Raw genomic sequence first — 15,501 nt, 5'->3', positions numbered from 1 at the left:
AATACCCAGTTCTGCTTCTAGGACAGAGCCCAACCTAGTGTTAGTAAGCATCCAGAAAAGAAAATGATCTGAATTATTTTCTTAAGTTACACTGCATTTTATTGGGAGACACATCTTTTCTGAGGCTTGTTGGATTTTCATTTAATTTTTTTATCAGATTTGCTCAAATTTGTTCTCAATAGACAAATATAAGCCCCCTACAGTGAGGACAACTATACTTATTACCACAAAATAAAATTAAGATCCAGGTAATTGATTCCTTCTATTCCTACTTTTCCTGCTATTGATAAGGGCCTTTAATTTGCTGTAGTCCCCTCTCATCTTCTGGGATTCTTCCCTCTGCTGACCTTGCTGTCTACTGTCTTTGCAGTACTGGTTAATCATCTGCATTTCTGAGTGGCTGAAAGCTCCCACAAAGTCCTTTGGGTGGAACTGCAGCGCTCGCACTGAGCTGGCCCAGGTCCAAGGGGACCACTTGTCAGTCATGAAGGCCACCATCTCTGAATCCAACACTTTGAAATTGATCTTTGCTAAGGTCTGCTTGAAGCTGTTCTCTGTTGCGATGCAGTGGTAAAGCCCCCGGTCGCTGTCTTGGACAGAGCGAATGAGGAGTCCTTGCTCAGTAGCTATGATCCTCTCATTCAACTTGACCTAAAGGGCAAAAAGACGGAAGGAACCTTTTAGGGAATTTTATGGAACAACACAGTATTGGACCTCTTGCTAAGTCTCACTTCAAACACCTTTTTCTTTCTTAAAGGGTTTCTTAAAGGTACTATATTTTGCTTTATCACATCTCCCAGAGACCACTGTTATTGCTACTGTTAGGAGAGAACTTACTCAAGGTATGTAAGTGTCGCTAAAGACAAAACTTCAATATTTTTGTTCATTAAGTTACAATAGTTTTGATCAGGATGAAGATAAACACGCAAATCTGGAGACTACATGAAAGAAGAGTTTTCATAATGTTCAAATAGCAGAACTGAGGAAATTAACTTTTATTTCCCAGAGTTACACACCCAAGAACACCTCGTCCAGCATCAGAGACAGCTGCTGAGATTTGATGGAAGAAAAGTGCAGAACTGGGTGTTGATCTGTTATTGAACACAAGGTGGCTTCTGGTTAAATATTTTGACTTTGAGCAGGTTCCTGGATCTAACTTCTGAAGAACTCTATCTGCACTACAGCGTCTATAGGTTGTATAAAATTTTGCATAGCAGTGGCCTCAGCTGGGACTTGGATCATTGGAAACTTAGAGTCATTTTTGTACTCTCCTATTTCCTTTCTGGATTCAGACTCTGGACAGTCCCAGGAGATGGTCACATCATCTGAAGGAAGCAAGTTTCTACAGCTTGTTTAGATGTCATCCAATTATAAATGACTGTGCACATGTCTCTTTGCATATCAGCTGTCAAGTAAAAATCACTCAGTTAATCCATTATGCAAGAATACCATTGCTGGTGTTTTTGTGAATGATTTTTCTGTTTTGCCATTGTACTTTGCATTATACCTGATTCTCTCGGGAATTCATTTATTTATTATGTTATTCTGTCATTGTAAACTTTTGTAGATATTGTGGAGGTAAGGTTTTCAGATTCTGAGAGATTGAAATGTAATTAACCCTTTGATTGCTTTATTTTGTCTGTTGTTATTTAAAACTGCATTGTTTCTAATACAGTTATTGAACATAAGGGGAAAAAAGGAGACATTCTGCTCAAGCAAAGAATTGCACCTAGATTGCCAGGACATGACTTGAGTCTCTGAAGAGTACATGAGAAAAACAGCATGAAAGACTCAGTGAAAGGCTTGTAAGTCCTCTCTGATTTTGGAAAATGGCCTGGTATGAGAATAATGCATTTCAGTATTTATAATCTATCAACAGACACCATATTACTTAATACTTCCTTTCAAAAGATGTTCCTTTTTATTCACATAGTAACTGCCTTGGATTTGAAATTGATTTTTTCCCCTTTTATATTACTTAAGGAAGGCACATTCCCCATAAACAATCGTATTGTATATTACAGTGCTGAAACTTGAGAGCCTTAGAGAGTGCAGTAATGGAAAATGTGATTGCACCATGGTGGGGAAATGCTTTTGTCAATACGTGTTCTTAGCCTGGACTAGTTTCTTACTGAAGAAACCTTTCACATTTCTCCCACTTTTGCCTTTTATCTCTTCAATAGCACAGAAGGGCTACTGAATGCTGACTTCTTCATGAACTTTATAGAGATTATAGCTTTTATGTCTATTTCCTCAGATCAATAGGAAGTCCTGAGTCCTGCAGACCTTCAGTTTGGAGGTAGTAAGGTGTGAAGGAAAAATTCATTAACTAGTTCCCTGACTTACGGGGGTGACAGGAATTTTCTGATAGCTGTTCTGCTTTAACGGAAATCACTGGGGCTGAGTCGTCAAATCCCAGCTATACTGAAGAGTCTGCCCTTATTTATATGAGTAAAGTGCTGGTCACTGTCCTGCATCCACACAGATTCTCCAGCTTCACTGTAATAACCAGACTGACGAAAACACAAACGCTCCCTTGCCTTGGTCCAGGGAGTGGATGAGATGCTGACTGAGGTCCCTTCCAGAGCTACTGCTCACATTACTCACCTCTTTCCTTCTGTCATTGTCTTTCTGTAGTAGCCATTTAATAGAAGCTTGAGGAGACTTGGGTGCACATTCGAGGAAGGTGGTGTTGTTTTTTACTCCATACTGAACTATTTCTGCAGCGTTTCTGTATGCTAGAAAGAAAAAGAAAACAGGTCAGGCTACTCTGAACGGTGATTTGATACAGAAAGCAAGTAACTATTCACAATACAAGTAAAATGTTTGCAATACGGGTAAAATGAAGTATACCTAATCCTCATATAGGACAATAATAAGTAATTTAGGGCACAGAATTTTCAAATAAAGGAAATTAAATGAAATGTGAAGAAGCACATCCCATTCCAAATAGCAATGTTTTCAATCTGACATGGTCTGTTCTGAGAAAGTAGGATACCTGTGTGCTGGTAAGCTCTGCTGATGGGGTAACTGAGCTCAGCGATAGCGTTCCCTGAAATTATCTTATTCACCACCGCTGCAAGAACGCCCGTCCAAAGGAGAATGAGGCATTTAATGTATTTCTTCACACTCCACCATTTACGAGTCGGGGCAGTACGGTTGTACGACCGCAAAGGCAGCAGCGTGCCCCAAGGCAGGCCCCGCTGCTCCAGCTGCGTGCGGTACCACGGGGAGGCGGGAGAGGGCAGGCGTGGCTCCGCGGCTCCGCGGCTCCGCGCCTCGCCCACGGCGGGGAAGCGACCTGGCTCTAAACCTGAAACGCGGTGAATCCGTAGAGAGCAGGACAGATTTATAGCACTCCAGCAACCCCTGGGCAAGTGCTGAGCGCATGTCACCGCGTAGACTTGTTGTGCCCTTTACAGTCTTGATAGATGAACAGTCGGCAGTTACCGACAGGAGCTTTTAGATGCTTGTTGCTTGGCCCAAATCATAGTATTTGTCCTGCAAACAACACACTTCCAGATTTAAAAGCTTACAATATATCTGAAAAACAGTGTTTGGGGTTTTTTTGGTTTTCTTTTTTTTTGACAAAGGAGCAATGGATACTAAATTATATGAGAAATGAGAATACCTAGAGGTCTACACATCTAAAATCCAACTCCGTTTTTTCACAGTCCTAAAACTGGTTTTCCTCAGACTCTACTTTATCTCCCATTCTTTTCAGCTTCTTTCATCAACTGATATGTGAAATTGAAATCTGTTCTACTAAAAGAAGGAGATTTTGCTTGGTTCTAGTCCTTCAAAGTTTTTAGTACATTCATGAGGTTGTACCAAAATCAACTGTAACTTTTAGGAGAATGAAGTGGAAATATTTTGCATTCAAGGACCATAAGCTAGCAAAGAGCTTATCTGTGGACTGATCTATCTGTAGCTGTGGAACAGTGAGAATCAGAGATGTAACACATTATTATTTTTAGGTACACTGGAACTAGGTGTACCACAGAAAGGCATTTTTGTCTGTTTAATTGATCAATATATATCTGACTTCTTACCTCTCTGTAATACTACTACTACTTATACCTGTTAAGAAAAAGACTGAGAGAATACAAATGTATTTTTCTAATGGCCATAAGGGCTAACACAAATATAACAATATTAAACAGAACATTTAAAAAGCAATCATACAAGCCCCTTAGTTCTTGATGGTCTATTTAAAAATTATAATATGCCAAAAATGTTGAGTTCATACATGCTAAGAGGTCTAAGGCATGCAACCTATCATGTTTAAAGACTTTGTTTCAAGATTATGGTTCCCTGTGAACTTGGAAGATTTCTTGCTATTGCCTGACTCTTTGCTTTTTTGTCCTTCAGGTAGATTTCATTTTTTCCCCAAACATAGTAGTTTTTCTATAAATGGTTTTAATTATATTTTGAAAGAGTCTAAGTTGCTGTTTATTTTTATCTTTTTTTCCACCGGAGGAACAGCTGCCATCTACCTATGCTATATCCCACTGCTGTCACCAAAACATCCTTTAAAAAGCTGCTAAAACACATAAACTATAAATACATTGACATTAAAAAAAATATTTGGAAAAGAAGAAACCTGTTTCACAAGACTCTCAAGGTTTAAATATGTGTTTCCCCTCAGTCCAGAAAGCAGACAGTTGACATTCTCACATTTTCCACATGGAAAGAGGAGACACCCACCCTTGGGACAGACAATGGGCGGGTGGTCACAGCACATGCCTGCAAGGTAGGACACGCAGCTCAAGTTAGTTCATGATTCAGAGCCTAAGCTTTGGTATGGATCTCTCCGAGCTCAGGTGCATACTCTAACGGTGGGATCATCTTTTGTAATTACCTGTATAAGCTATTCAGCTTCATATAAATGACCCAATAGTGAGTCATGGGGAAAGACCCACTGGCACTGTAAATTGGCAGCTAAAGCATGATTAGACACATTTGGGCTGAGGGTTCTATGTCCAACTGACTGTTATGGTCTGTCTTGATCCAGGAGATTCTTCTGAGACCCATTAGAGACCGTTTTCAGTGGAATTATTATTAACTGAACCTTCCACATGTAACTCTTAAAGCATTGTTCTTTTATTCAAAAAATTCAATCAAAAATTTACAACCAATCAGGACTATTATTTGGTCTCCAGATGGTACAGATGAGAATGCACTTCAAAGTGCAGGCTCAGAAACAGAAGTGAAAGGAGCATAATTCTCTAATATGTGCCCTTGGTTTTGATGGCATATATTGCCACTGCCTAGCTCAGACATGCATGGGGTTGAAGAGGATTAAGCTGCCTTTATGTATGTGTCTACTCTTACTATGACTTTGGCCATACTTGACTGGTGTCCCTCAATCTGGAGAAAGTGGTAGCTGGGAGGGCAGAACATTGGCTCCCCTGCCCACTCACTCCATGCCAGGCTGACTAAACAGTTGTACAGCTGGAAATAAGAGGCTTCATAAAGAGATTTGTAACGGTTTATTTTCCCATGAAAAGGGAGAAAGGAATAATTGTAACTCAAAAGACAGGCCTAGAACCTGCTGTTTGCTGAAAGATGTGCTCCAAAACTCAATACGGTATCAAATATTCAGAATAATTTGGAGATCCGAGACTTAAATGCATAAAGAGGCATTAATAAAGACTCAAGGGATTTAGAAGTAGAAAAGCCCTCAAATTAGCTCTACCTGTTTCTAGTCAACACTGTCAACATCTCATTTCATGTATGCTGAACTATGTATTTCACAGATCATCATTTTATCATATATATGCAAGTTTCATGTAATTGCAAGGAAAGATGTTAAAATCAAACCAAAACAAAAAAAACCTCAGACTTGGAAAATAACTATGTTTTACCAGTAAACCACACAGATAATGTGAGTTACGATGAATCACATAAAGGAAAGCCATGCGTTCTTTATATAGCATGAGGATCTCTAAATTATAGTACCTTTCAGGTTGAAACCTCGGCACTGAGTCAGAGGGTTTCCATGTCTCACATCTTGCCTACGACTCCTCCTGAAACATTTTGTGAAAACAAAACATTATTCCAAGATAGCTACACTGCAAATAAACACTTTTTTATTTGTGAGTTGTTTTTTTTTTTTTCACTAAATCAACCATTAGGGATAGTTCATGACCTACTGTGAGCGTGCTTTACTCTTGGCAGGCTTACTGGAGTAAAGATACTGTTTAAGTGAATAATCAGTTTGCTGAAGTTTATAAAATGGTTGTACTTTGGCAGGTAAAGTAGTTTTCCAACGGAGATAGAGAGATGGAAGGGTTAGAGGTGATGCATAAAATAGGCATAGGTTCACTGTTGCAAGACCTAACACTCAAAGCCAGAATCCCCAGCTGGAACCCTTCATAAAGGCAAGCGTCTAAAAATGAGATGCATAAGAGTCACAGTGCTCATATCTAATGCACCAACAGAACATTATGGTATAGGGCATGTTCCTTCCTTGATTTTGGCAGGCACTTTATTTCTGGTGCCTATAGACACCTTGGTAGCAGAGTGACTGAAGTATTCATCCAGAGTGGTGGAGAGCTAAGATTCATTTCTGTCTTCTACTTGAGGGTATGTGACTATTTCCAAAAGATACTCAAACTTAGCAAGCCTCAGAATACTTCTAAACAGGACTTTATTTGGATGACAGATGCAAAATCACAATTGTGTAGCAAATTAGCTAAGGATGTTACTGGGTTTGGGAATACTGGCATTTCAGCCCTCCTCAGCTAGGAGATCATAGCTCACAGAATTCAGTGCATGACAATCTGGTATCCAAATTTTTTATTCTTAAGGTACATTATTTTGTTTGTTGTATAGTCTGTAAGCTAGTTCAATACCTATCACGTTCAAAAAAATATATATATTGGTGATAGATAGTTGCAAATGGAGGCTGCTGGGATATGTAACAGCTGTATTCTGAACTAGGCACTAATGACGTGCAAGCCCAGAAACCATAAAAAGCCCCTGGAGCTCCAGTACCACTGAGTGAAGGGTGATGCCTCTATGGCCACATTGTACCAGGTACTGCACAAACACCCAGAGGCAGTCTTTATAATCCTGTGTCCCCTGATCCTTCACTGTATTGTTTTAAAAGGAAACATTTGAAAGTTGACGTTTCAAAGGAATAATTTCTGACATTCCAGTTTGATGTTTACCATCAAAAATATTTCATCTTATGCCTTGGGATCTTAATCTTGTAAACTATGTGTGTGAGTCAAAGGAGACAATGAAGAATTTCTGAGTGAGTTTCAGGATTTCTGTGCTACCATGAGCTGCTCCGCACTGTCAGAAACGGCATGCTGCTTGCATTAAGCAGTTCTGAGAATGTAAATTTACAGTTTGATATTTATGAAAAAAAGGTTGAGAAGATGGTGGCTAGAAAATTAAGATAGTACTGTCAGGTGTTTTGAAGTAAATCAATGTTGGATGAAGAACCACAGTAATTCACGGAAGACAGAAGTGTCAAAAGAATCAAATAAGCAAATGTGTCCAGCAGATACTACTGTCTAGACTATGGGATTTGGCTCTAATTACCGATGTTTTCTCCTTCATAATCTCCCTTGTTAGATAAAGAGACAACTCATTTCCTTCACATATGAAAACCAGATTTTTTTCCGTACAGTTTTAGGTGTTTATTTTGGTTTGATATAAAAAGAAAATTGCAAACAAAATGTCAGCGTGAAGGCAAGCCCCAGTGGAAATAACCCTGGGTGTATGTAACAGGGATGGCAAGGAATCCACTGGAAACTGCACAGACTGGGTAGACCTGACTGCTCATTATATCTTTCAGCATCTATGTTAGTGTAGGAGTTAGGTGGCCTGAGACTTGGGGATTTTTCTTTTCTTTCCTCCCCCTGTCTTCTGACCTTTGTTCCAAAGAAAACAATCAGTTTGCAGACTGAATTACGCTGAGTGAAAGCAGTAAAAAACCCAGGTACTTTACCAATTGCTTACATGGCCAGGTTGGGTTTTACCTTTTAGTCTGAAATAAGGAATAAACCAAGAAAATCTTGCAAAACCAAAAGTAATTGCCTTTAACCCCAGGGGATGACGTTGCCATCAGCTGGCTGGGTCACTGGAGCAGAGCCAAGCTTTGCCTGTTTCCGTCATCGCCTCCCTTCATGTAGGTAAAGGAGTGGAGCCCATTAACTGTATCTGGTCTTCTGCATCTGCAGCTCAGGTGCAGGGAGTGAGCACGGTGGCACACAGCGGGTAAAGCTCTGGCACATCTGAAAGGTTTGTTTCCTCTGCAGTGACACCTCATTGTGCATTCGGTAGCTTTGTCTGTGTATGAAGTGAAATCTTAGTAATACAAGAGCTCACTGCAGCCTCCTGCTATTAAATATTTCCCTTGGGAGGAGGAAAGAGGCTCCTGTTTTGCATAAGAGTTATGAGATGGACTATTATCTCTGTTGTAAATTAAAGAGAAATTGCTTTCCCTGTCTGCTTTAATAAATTTCATGTCAAAAACCCCAAATCTGCAGGCATTACATGGAAATCACATTTGCCTAAAATTTCCCTGGAAATAATTCTTCTCACTTAGAAGCAAATGAGGAACAACAACAAAAAAAAGACTTTATTCTTCAAGACAGCCTGAGAGATATTTTGCTGTATTTAGGGCTGTCATAATTACATCCACAGTGAGCAACTGATTTTAAACAAAGAGAACAAATGTTTTGCTGATTTTGTGAGACAGAAGGATTAATATTTATGATTAGGAACAGGGTTTTTTCTTTTTTTCAGAGCATTTCTTTAAGTATGAAAAGGCAAGCTCTTCATCATACACCCTTGCAGCATACACTCCTAAGTGATGAACCGTGCCAAGCACGATAGCTGCAGAGGTGCTGTTTGTACACGCTCCTGAAAGGAATGACATCCAGCTTCTCCGTCACATTACAACACCCCAGGCTATAGAGCAGAACAAAAGCCTTCTTTCCTTGCAGACTTCACTGGGCTGCTAAATACTGCTCACCTTTTCCCTGTGGGATAAAACCTGGAGCAGGAGTTTCCGTCCCAGGCGCAGTACGGATCCCGGGCTAGGCAGCAGTCAGCGCAGGCGGTGCCGTAGATGTGGCAGCGATGCAAGGATACCTGGGTGACCCCTTCATCTGAGCTCACGTACAACTGTTGCTGAGGAAGGAAATGGGAAGATTTATTTCAGATGTGGAGGAGCTTCACCCGAGACTCAGCTAACGCACCTAAAAACCTTTCAATTAATTTTGGAATTAACTCAAGACCGAGAGGGGAGCCACTAATATACGTAAAGCCAAGATAAACAGAAATCTCCCAGGTGAACAGGCCTATAATATTTCCACCTTCCTGTTAGAAAACACTTAGAAACACTGGGGAATGTTAATGTTTTTTGGACATTGACTGTCATTGTTCCATGCTGGGGCAGACAGGCTGAGTTAATATTGCTCAGATTTGAGACCTTGGTTCTTATTCAGTGAGGATTATTGGCTCAAGCCTTTGAACTAAGTATTTTCTCTGCGTATAGGCACTTTAATAAATATTATGCAGAGTTCCTAGTTGGATTCTCCAGTGCATAGATTTCCAAGACATAAAACCTAGAGATTATGCTGAGGCTTAGGGCCAGATTCTGATAGCCTGATATACCTGGAAAAATAAGCCAAAAGAACTTTTATAATAAATGAGAGCTTTTGCAAAAGAAGTTCAAAGTGAATAGGTAATCACCAAAATCTGGGCCAAAATGACTGTTTTACTTAGAAACAATTAATCTATTATTCTTAAAATATAGATTAATATTGAACAAAAACCTTGAAACTCCACATACCTTTTTGTCATAAAACTAAAAAATGACACTGAATTCAATTTAGTGAATAATGTTCACTTATTAGTAGTTTTGTAAAATGTTGAACAACATGTTGTTTGCGAAATCGTGGAATATATCTTTTTAGTTTGAGTGTTTAACATTTCCGCAGAAATCCTCTCAGCTGTTTTCATCATTCTTATTGCCAGTGTTTATTACTAATAAACAAGCACACACCGTTGCACCATGGACCCAACAGCCCCAACACTGCCTTTTTTGCATTGACCAGACTTCTAAGAGAAAATTTCTATTTAGGACTTATAGACAGAAAGGGGAAGGCAAATTTCCTCTCTTAGTACTTTTTTTCCTTGATTGTCAAACAAAACAACAAAAAATTTCACACTTTCAGTGAATTAGAAATGATACATAATGAATAGAAATTGTTTTATCTTAGTGGCTCTGGGGCATATAAACAGCTCATGCAAACTTCAGTGAAGTTTCTCCATATTCATTATGGAAAATCTCCTGCCTGTATTTAATATGCTGCACAACAATTGGTATTCTAACATCTTTAAGTCAATTTATTTCTCAGTTATTAAGCACTAAGTAAACATTCCACTTTTCTTTACCTTTTTAGATGAAATCTTCATTGTTGTTATAGGAGAGTTACTCTGAAAGACAAAATTCCAAATGACATTTACAAGGACTCTCTTGTTAATACTGTCCCAACATTAAAATTTAAAATTCAATAAAACCTAAGTCATATCTAAGAATACTAGAACTTTTCACATCTTGGAAAGGCATCAATCCTACTAATTTTTTGCTATTTTCAGAACTAAACAAATGACATAAATGCAAGTAATGCTTCATTAATATATTGGCTAAGCTCAACTACATTATCATTACTCATGAGCACCAACAAGTTTATGTACACTTCTGAAGAACCTGCACCTGTGTTACCTCAGCAGTATACGAGCAACGTGTTTTGAAGCCATTAGTGTCACTTTGTAATAAGAAACAACGTTTGTTCTTTGATGATGGTAATAAAGCAAAATCATACAATAGCTCATGCATATTTACCACGATCCAGATAATATGTCACATTTCTCCTACACATTATCTACAGTGCATACAGTTTGATTACCATCCAACATACACTTTCAGATTATCAATGATTAGAATATTAAAAATGGCATGTGTGTTATCAAATGTTTCTTTCCCAGAGACAGTACTGTATACTACTGTGTGTCATCACTGCAGTCTATTATTGCCTGGGTCCAAACCAAATGGTGAAGAGCTGGAAGAGGAATTATCACATTCATTGCCTTAAGCAAGTGAAGCAATTCGTTATTCTCATCCAAACAAATGATAAAATTGATGGTAATAAAAATGTTGAGCATTTTTTTTTAAGATTTACCATTTGCTCAGTCACAAAGGAAAGCCGTACTGGTGGGCCAGGATTAATTGCAGTAGACTACAAGCAAAGCAGGGAGGCCAGGACTAGAAAATCTGGTTGTGAATCATGTGAATTGGCAAAGGTTTGAAGGAATTTAGAGCTGCTGTAGTATTTCATAAACTGTCTGGAGACTCAAGGTCAAATGCAACATTGGATCTGATGCCACATTCTCCTTTCCTTGCTTATATTCTGGAAAGGAATCAGTGCATTGCTTACTCTCAATATTTACAAGTGCACAGCCATGATCTCATTCCCTCTCTCTTGGGAGAGAATCATCAAAATACTGCCATGGTGCCCACACAGATTGCACTGGCAGAGGTTACGATATCGTGATTTTTAGGGTTCGGGATAAAAAAGTCTGTGCACAGAGGTCCAGAAATAAGGTTTAGGGTCAGGATTCCTCCCAGTCTACCTAACTGCTTTCTGTATTAATTTATCTGTCAGTAGATGGAATTAGTAATACTTGGGTGAAGGGTACTCTTTAGGTAATATTACTCACATGTATCTTTTTTGTCTTCAACAAAAGCCTAGGAAGACTAATTATGCCTTTATGAGGGTTAACACAGTGTGTATTACTTTTCTTAAAGAAATTGTTAATGCTGCCTGTCTAGATAAAAAAGCTTAAATTTTCCTTTTTATATCCCCTCAATGAAATAGACAAAAGCCCATGACAAAACCCTTAACTAAGTTTATAGATGCATACTACCTTTTGCCCCTAGACTACCTCTTATAAAGAATAGCCCATTCAAAAATTTGAAAGGGATTTTTCAACATGAGGGTGAACATTTTCTTTAGGTTATTACAAGCTCCTACATGCCAGAGTGATTGACAGAGGCTATTCCCTCATTTCTCCCTGTAGTTGTTTGTGTTTCTTTTCAGCTTACGTTGCGTTAAGCTTGTAGCTTTCTTGACTCCAGAGGCATGTGGCTTTGAAGAAATTGAATTAAGCAAAAGCAACACTAGTTTGCTTCCATTCTGCTGCTCAGAATCAGGAAGATTATCAGATAACCAAAGAAGTACAAAAATCTTAGATTCCATCTGTAAATAGCGACAGTCTCAATATGAGATGCCAATGATAAAAGTTGCCTTCTGGCAGCCACTGTAACATAACCTTCTAAAAATGTGATTATCAAAATCCTTCTAGACAGTATAGCAATATAAAAAATAAGTAACTTAAATATAGGGAGTAAAGAAAAGACATCTTAAGCTAGCTACAACCTTCATAACAGTGGACATTTTATATTCATCTTTGGGTGGGTATCAAGCTGACAGTATGCACATTTAGTTTATCTTTTATCAAGTCACAGTTTCCCTTGCCAAAGTCTCTGAGAACAAAGTGTTTGTGTGAACACATTGGAAGAGTAAAAGTCGGAGCAAGCCAAACCTGAAAAACCTCCAGCTCCTCTAAAATGAGTTCTCCACTTGCAGAGAAGTTGGTGGGTAGGACAACAACTTTTTGTACGGTTCCTTGATCTGGAAAAGAGGGGAAGAAGTGAGACCATGTGGCAGAGAGAGGGGGAAACAAAAAAAGCAGATGCACCATTATAAATTATGAAGAGAAATCATCAAAGCAAGCATTCTGACATAAATGTATTAAAATATATTCAGTAATTTTGAGGGTTTGGGGTCAAAAAGGACCATGAGATGATTCTTTCAGAAGTCCCAGACTGTGGATAACTTGTACATGACTGTATATAGTATTATCCTCATGCATGAACATGAAGAAGTCATGGTAAGATTGGAGTTACTGCCACTACTGTTACTACTCTACCCAAAAAGATCAATGAAAATCAGAATCTTCTGTACTAATTGCTGTACAGACACACAGACAGAGGCAATATCTATCTTAATGATCTTAGAGCAAAAACAGAGCAATATAAACAGCTGATGACATGGAAGGTAAACCTTCCAGAGAATAACTATCTACATCTAAACAAAGTAAGATGAAAGCTTTTTTCTCAGGAGAGTCAAACAATAATCAAGTCTGCTAGGTATTGGTAGGAGTTAATTTTTTGGTCCATATGGAAAAAATGAAAAGCAAGATGAAGATGCTGTAGCTACTGTATCATGGCTGCCCTCTCAAAATACAGTTCCAAGCCTCCCAAATCCATGCAAGTCAAAGAAGTAAGAAGGATGGGGCAATGGCAGTGTTTTTGCAGGGTAGATGTGATAAGTGACACCAAGGGGATATTTGTGATTAGTTTTCCAAATTTGTTATGTGGAAAGAACATATGACATGAAGAGGTCCATCTGTGGACGCTCTTAAAAGCTGAGACAGTCACTGAAGTATTTCTGATGTGGCAGAAAAGGCAGACTGTGGGAGAATCACAAGGACAAACATGGGGTATATTTACTTGGAAAAAGCACAGCACACAGAATTTCTCTTGCCTGAAAGGCTTGGAAATTAGTCTGAGTAGAATAAATTTATTTGCTCAATATTGATTCTGAGGAATGAGACCACATGGTATAGATTCAGTTCTGCCTTCAAAAGTTTTATGAGCAATATAGACTTGTGCAGTTAGTAAAGCATTAGTACAGCACAATATAGGTAAGTATCTACATGGTTTTTTATGAATTTGTGACCGAGGAAAGGAAATCTCAGCTTCCTGTTTGGCAATTCATGATGTAGACAACGTAAACTAAAAAATAGCAATGTTGCTTTTGCTTTTAAGGTCTGTGACTAAATTCCATAGCTGGAGCTGGAGGGCAAGTTGGTTACAGTAAATAATTTACATCTCATTATTTCCCTAGAGGAAGCCAACAAATAATAATATATTTTATTTAAAAAAAAAAAAAAAGGTTTAAAGCCACATTATTGATATGTAATGACCTGACCACACACAGTGAGAACATTGCAGTGTTCTGTCACTTAGGAAAAAAAGGAAAAGAGAAATTCAAAGCTGACAATGCTTAAAAATGTGTAGCTATCAATTGTACATGTTCAGGGCACATTAGGCATGAATTTTTCATGAGAATTTTCTATGGAGAACATTTATTCTCATTATACAATGGCACGATAAACCAGTTCCTTCCGAAGAAACTTTACTGAAACTAAATCTTGTGATAGCACAGCTGTGGTCTAGACTGGGTGCCAGTATTAGCAAAGCTATGAGAACCTGAGAGAGATTTACTAACTGCCAGGACTCACCGAAGCTTTAAACTGCTGCAGATGCATCCCTCGTTGGAGCTAAGGAGAAGCATGTGCGTGTTCGTGTGCGTGTGTGCGTGTGTGTGTATTTCTGCTCCTACTAAAGGAAATAACCCACTCACAAATATACACAGCTGAAGCCCAATGTACCTCTGCTTCTTTGCATCCTTTTATCTATGTCCTCTCTCTAACATTAGACTATACCATACAAAATACTGTATCAGAAGTGCAGGAAGGAGTTGCAGCCTTTAGTGGTATTTTTCAGCTGCCTGGAAAGTGTCAACTACCTGTAACCCTGACATACAGGGCACCAAGCGTGTTGACAGTGACCTTACCTGCAAAGGAATGTGAGGCTGCTGAGCCTCTGAAGAACCGGTTTATTTCAGTGACCCATTAGCACATGCCACACATTTAAAATTCCTAACTTGTCTTTGGTCCTCAAACATTGCCCCAAACTGAAATCAGAACCTGAGGGGAGATTTAATCCTGGGCATTGGCACAGAAAATACTGATAATGCCTGACGCCAAGTCCTTGTGTCCTAATAACCTTTCTTATTTGAAAACTAGGTTCCTATCTGCCTTTTTGTCACACCCCAGCAAAATACACAGAGTTAAGGACTGTTTACCTTGGTATTCATTCCCTTTGACTCAATATCTTACCATTCACTTTAACTCAGTATTGCACCATGAGGGACAGATCATTGCAGAAAGGAATGTTCCATTGTTTTAAAGGAATTAGTAAGCTTAGTACAACATTTAAAATAAATATTCATGTGTAGGGAAAGTAAACATATTCACTAAATGAAATTTCTTAAAAGCAAGGAATTCCAATAGTCTGTACCTATAGAATACGTACTTCCAACAATACATGGCTTGTAGGCTATAGCCCTCCACCCCTTCTAAAGACAGTTTTTCTACTGTTTTGCAGCCTGCTCCTTAATAGATGAAAAGCAAATATTTGTGCCCAGAAAACACTTCTTATCCCTTTCTCAGTAGCAATGAAGTCTACACCATGAGCACAGTAGCTGACAAATCAAGTCACTTATACACGTTCTTGTCAGAAAGCTTATGGTACATCTGAGTTTTGCTTATTTCCTTTAATGGCAA

At 38.7% G+C, this 15,501-nt stretch overlaps 1 protein-coding gene across 1 annotated transcript in view; it reads right to left on the bottom strand.

Moving 5' to 3' along the window:
• Positions 1 to 237: 237 nt before the first annotated feature.
• SEMA3C (semaphorin 3C) overlaps positions 238 to 15,501 on the bottom strand; it is a gene marked incomplete at its 3' end in the record, with an annotated part of 118,719 nt that continues 103,455 nt past the window's right edge. Inside the window, exons 12-17 of the mRNA XM_082014286.1 lie at positions 12,631 to 12,719; positions 10,420 to 10,461; positions 8,993 to 9,150; positions 5,962 to 6,029; positions 2,608 to 2,738; positions 238 to 651 (exon numbers count right to left, since the gene is read on the bottom strand). Coding sequence (XP_081870412.1) covers positions 238 to 651; positions 2,608 to 2,738; positions 5,962 to 6,029; positions 8,993 to 9,150; positions 10,420 to 10,461; positions 12,631 to 12,719 — 902 coding nt within the window. The remainder of the gene's footprint in view (positions 652 to 2,607; positions 2,739 to 5,961; positions 6,030 to 8,992; positions 9,151 to 10,419; positions 10,462 to 12,630; positions 12,720 to 15,501) is intronic.

Source organism: Phaethon aethereus (genome assembly GCF_964289735.1).
Source record: "Phaethon aethereus genome assembly, chromosome: 1".
Lineage (NCBI taxonomy): Eukaryota > Metazoa > Chordata > Aves > Phaethontiformes > Phaethontidae > Phaethon > Phaethon aethereus.
This window is presented reverse-complemented; position numbering and strand designations above follow the sequence as displayed.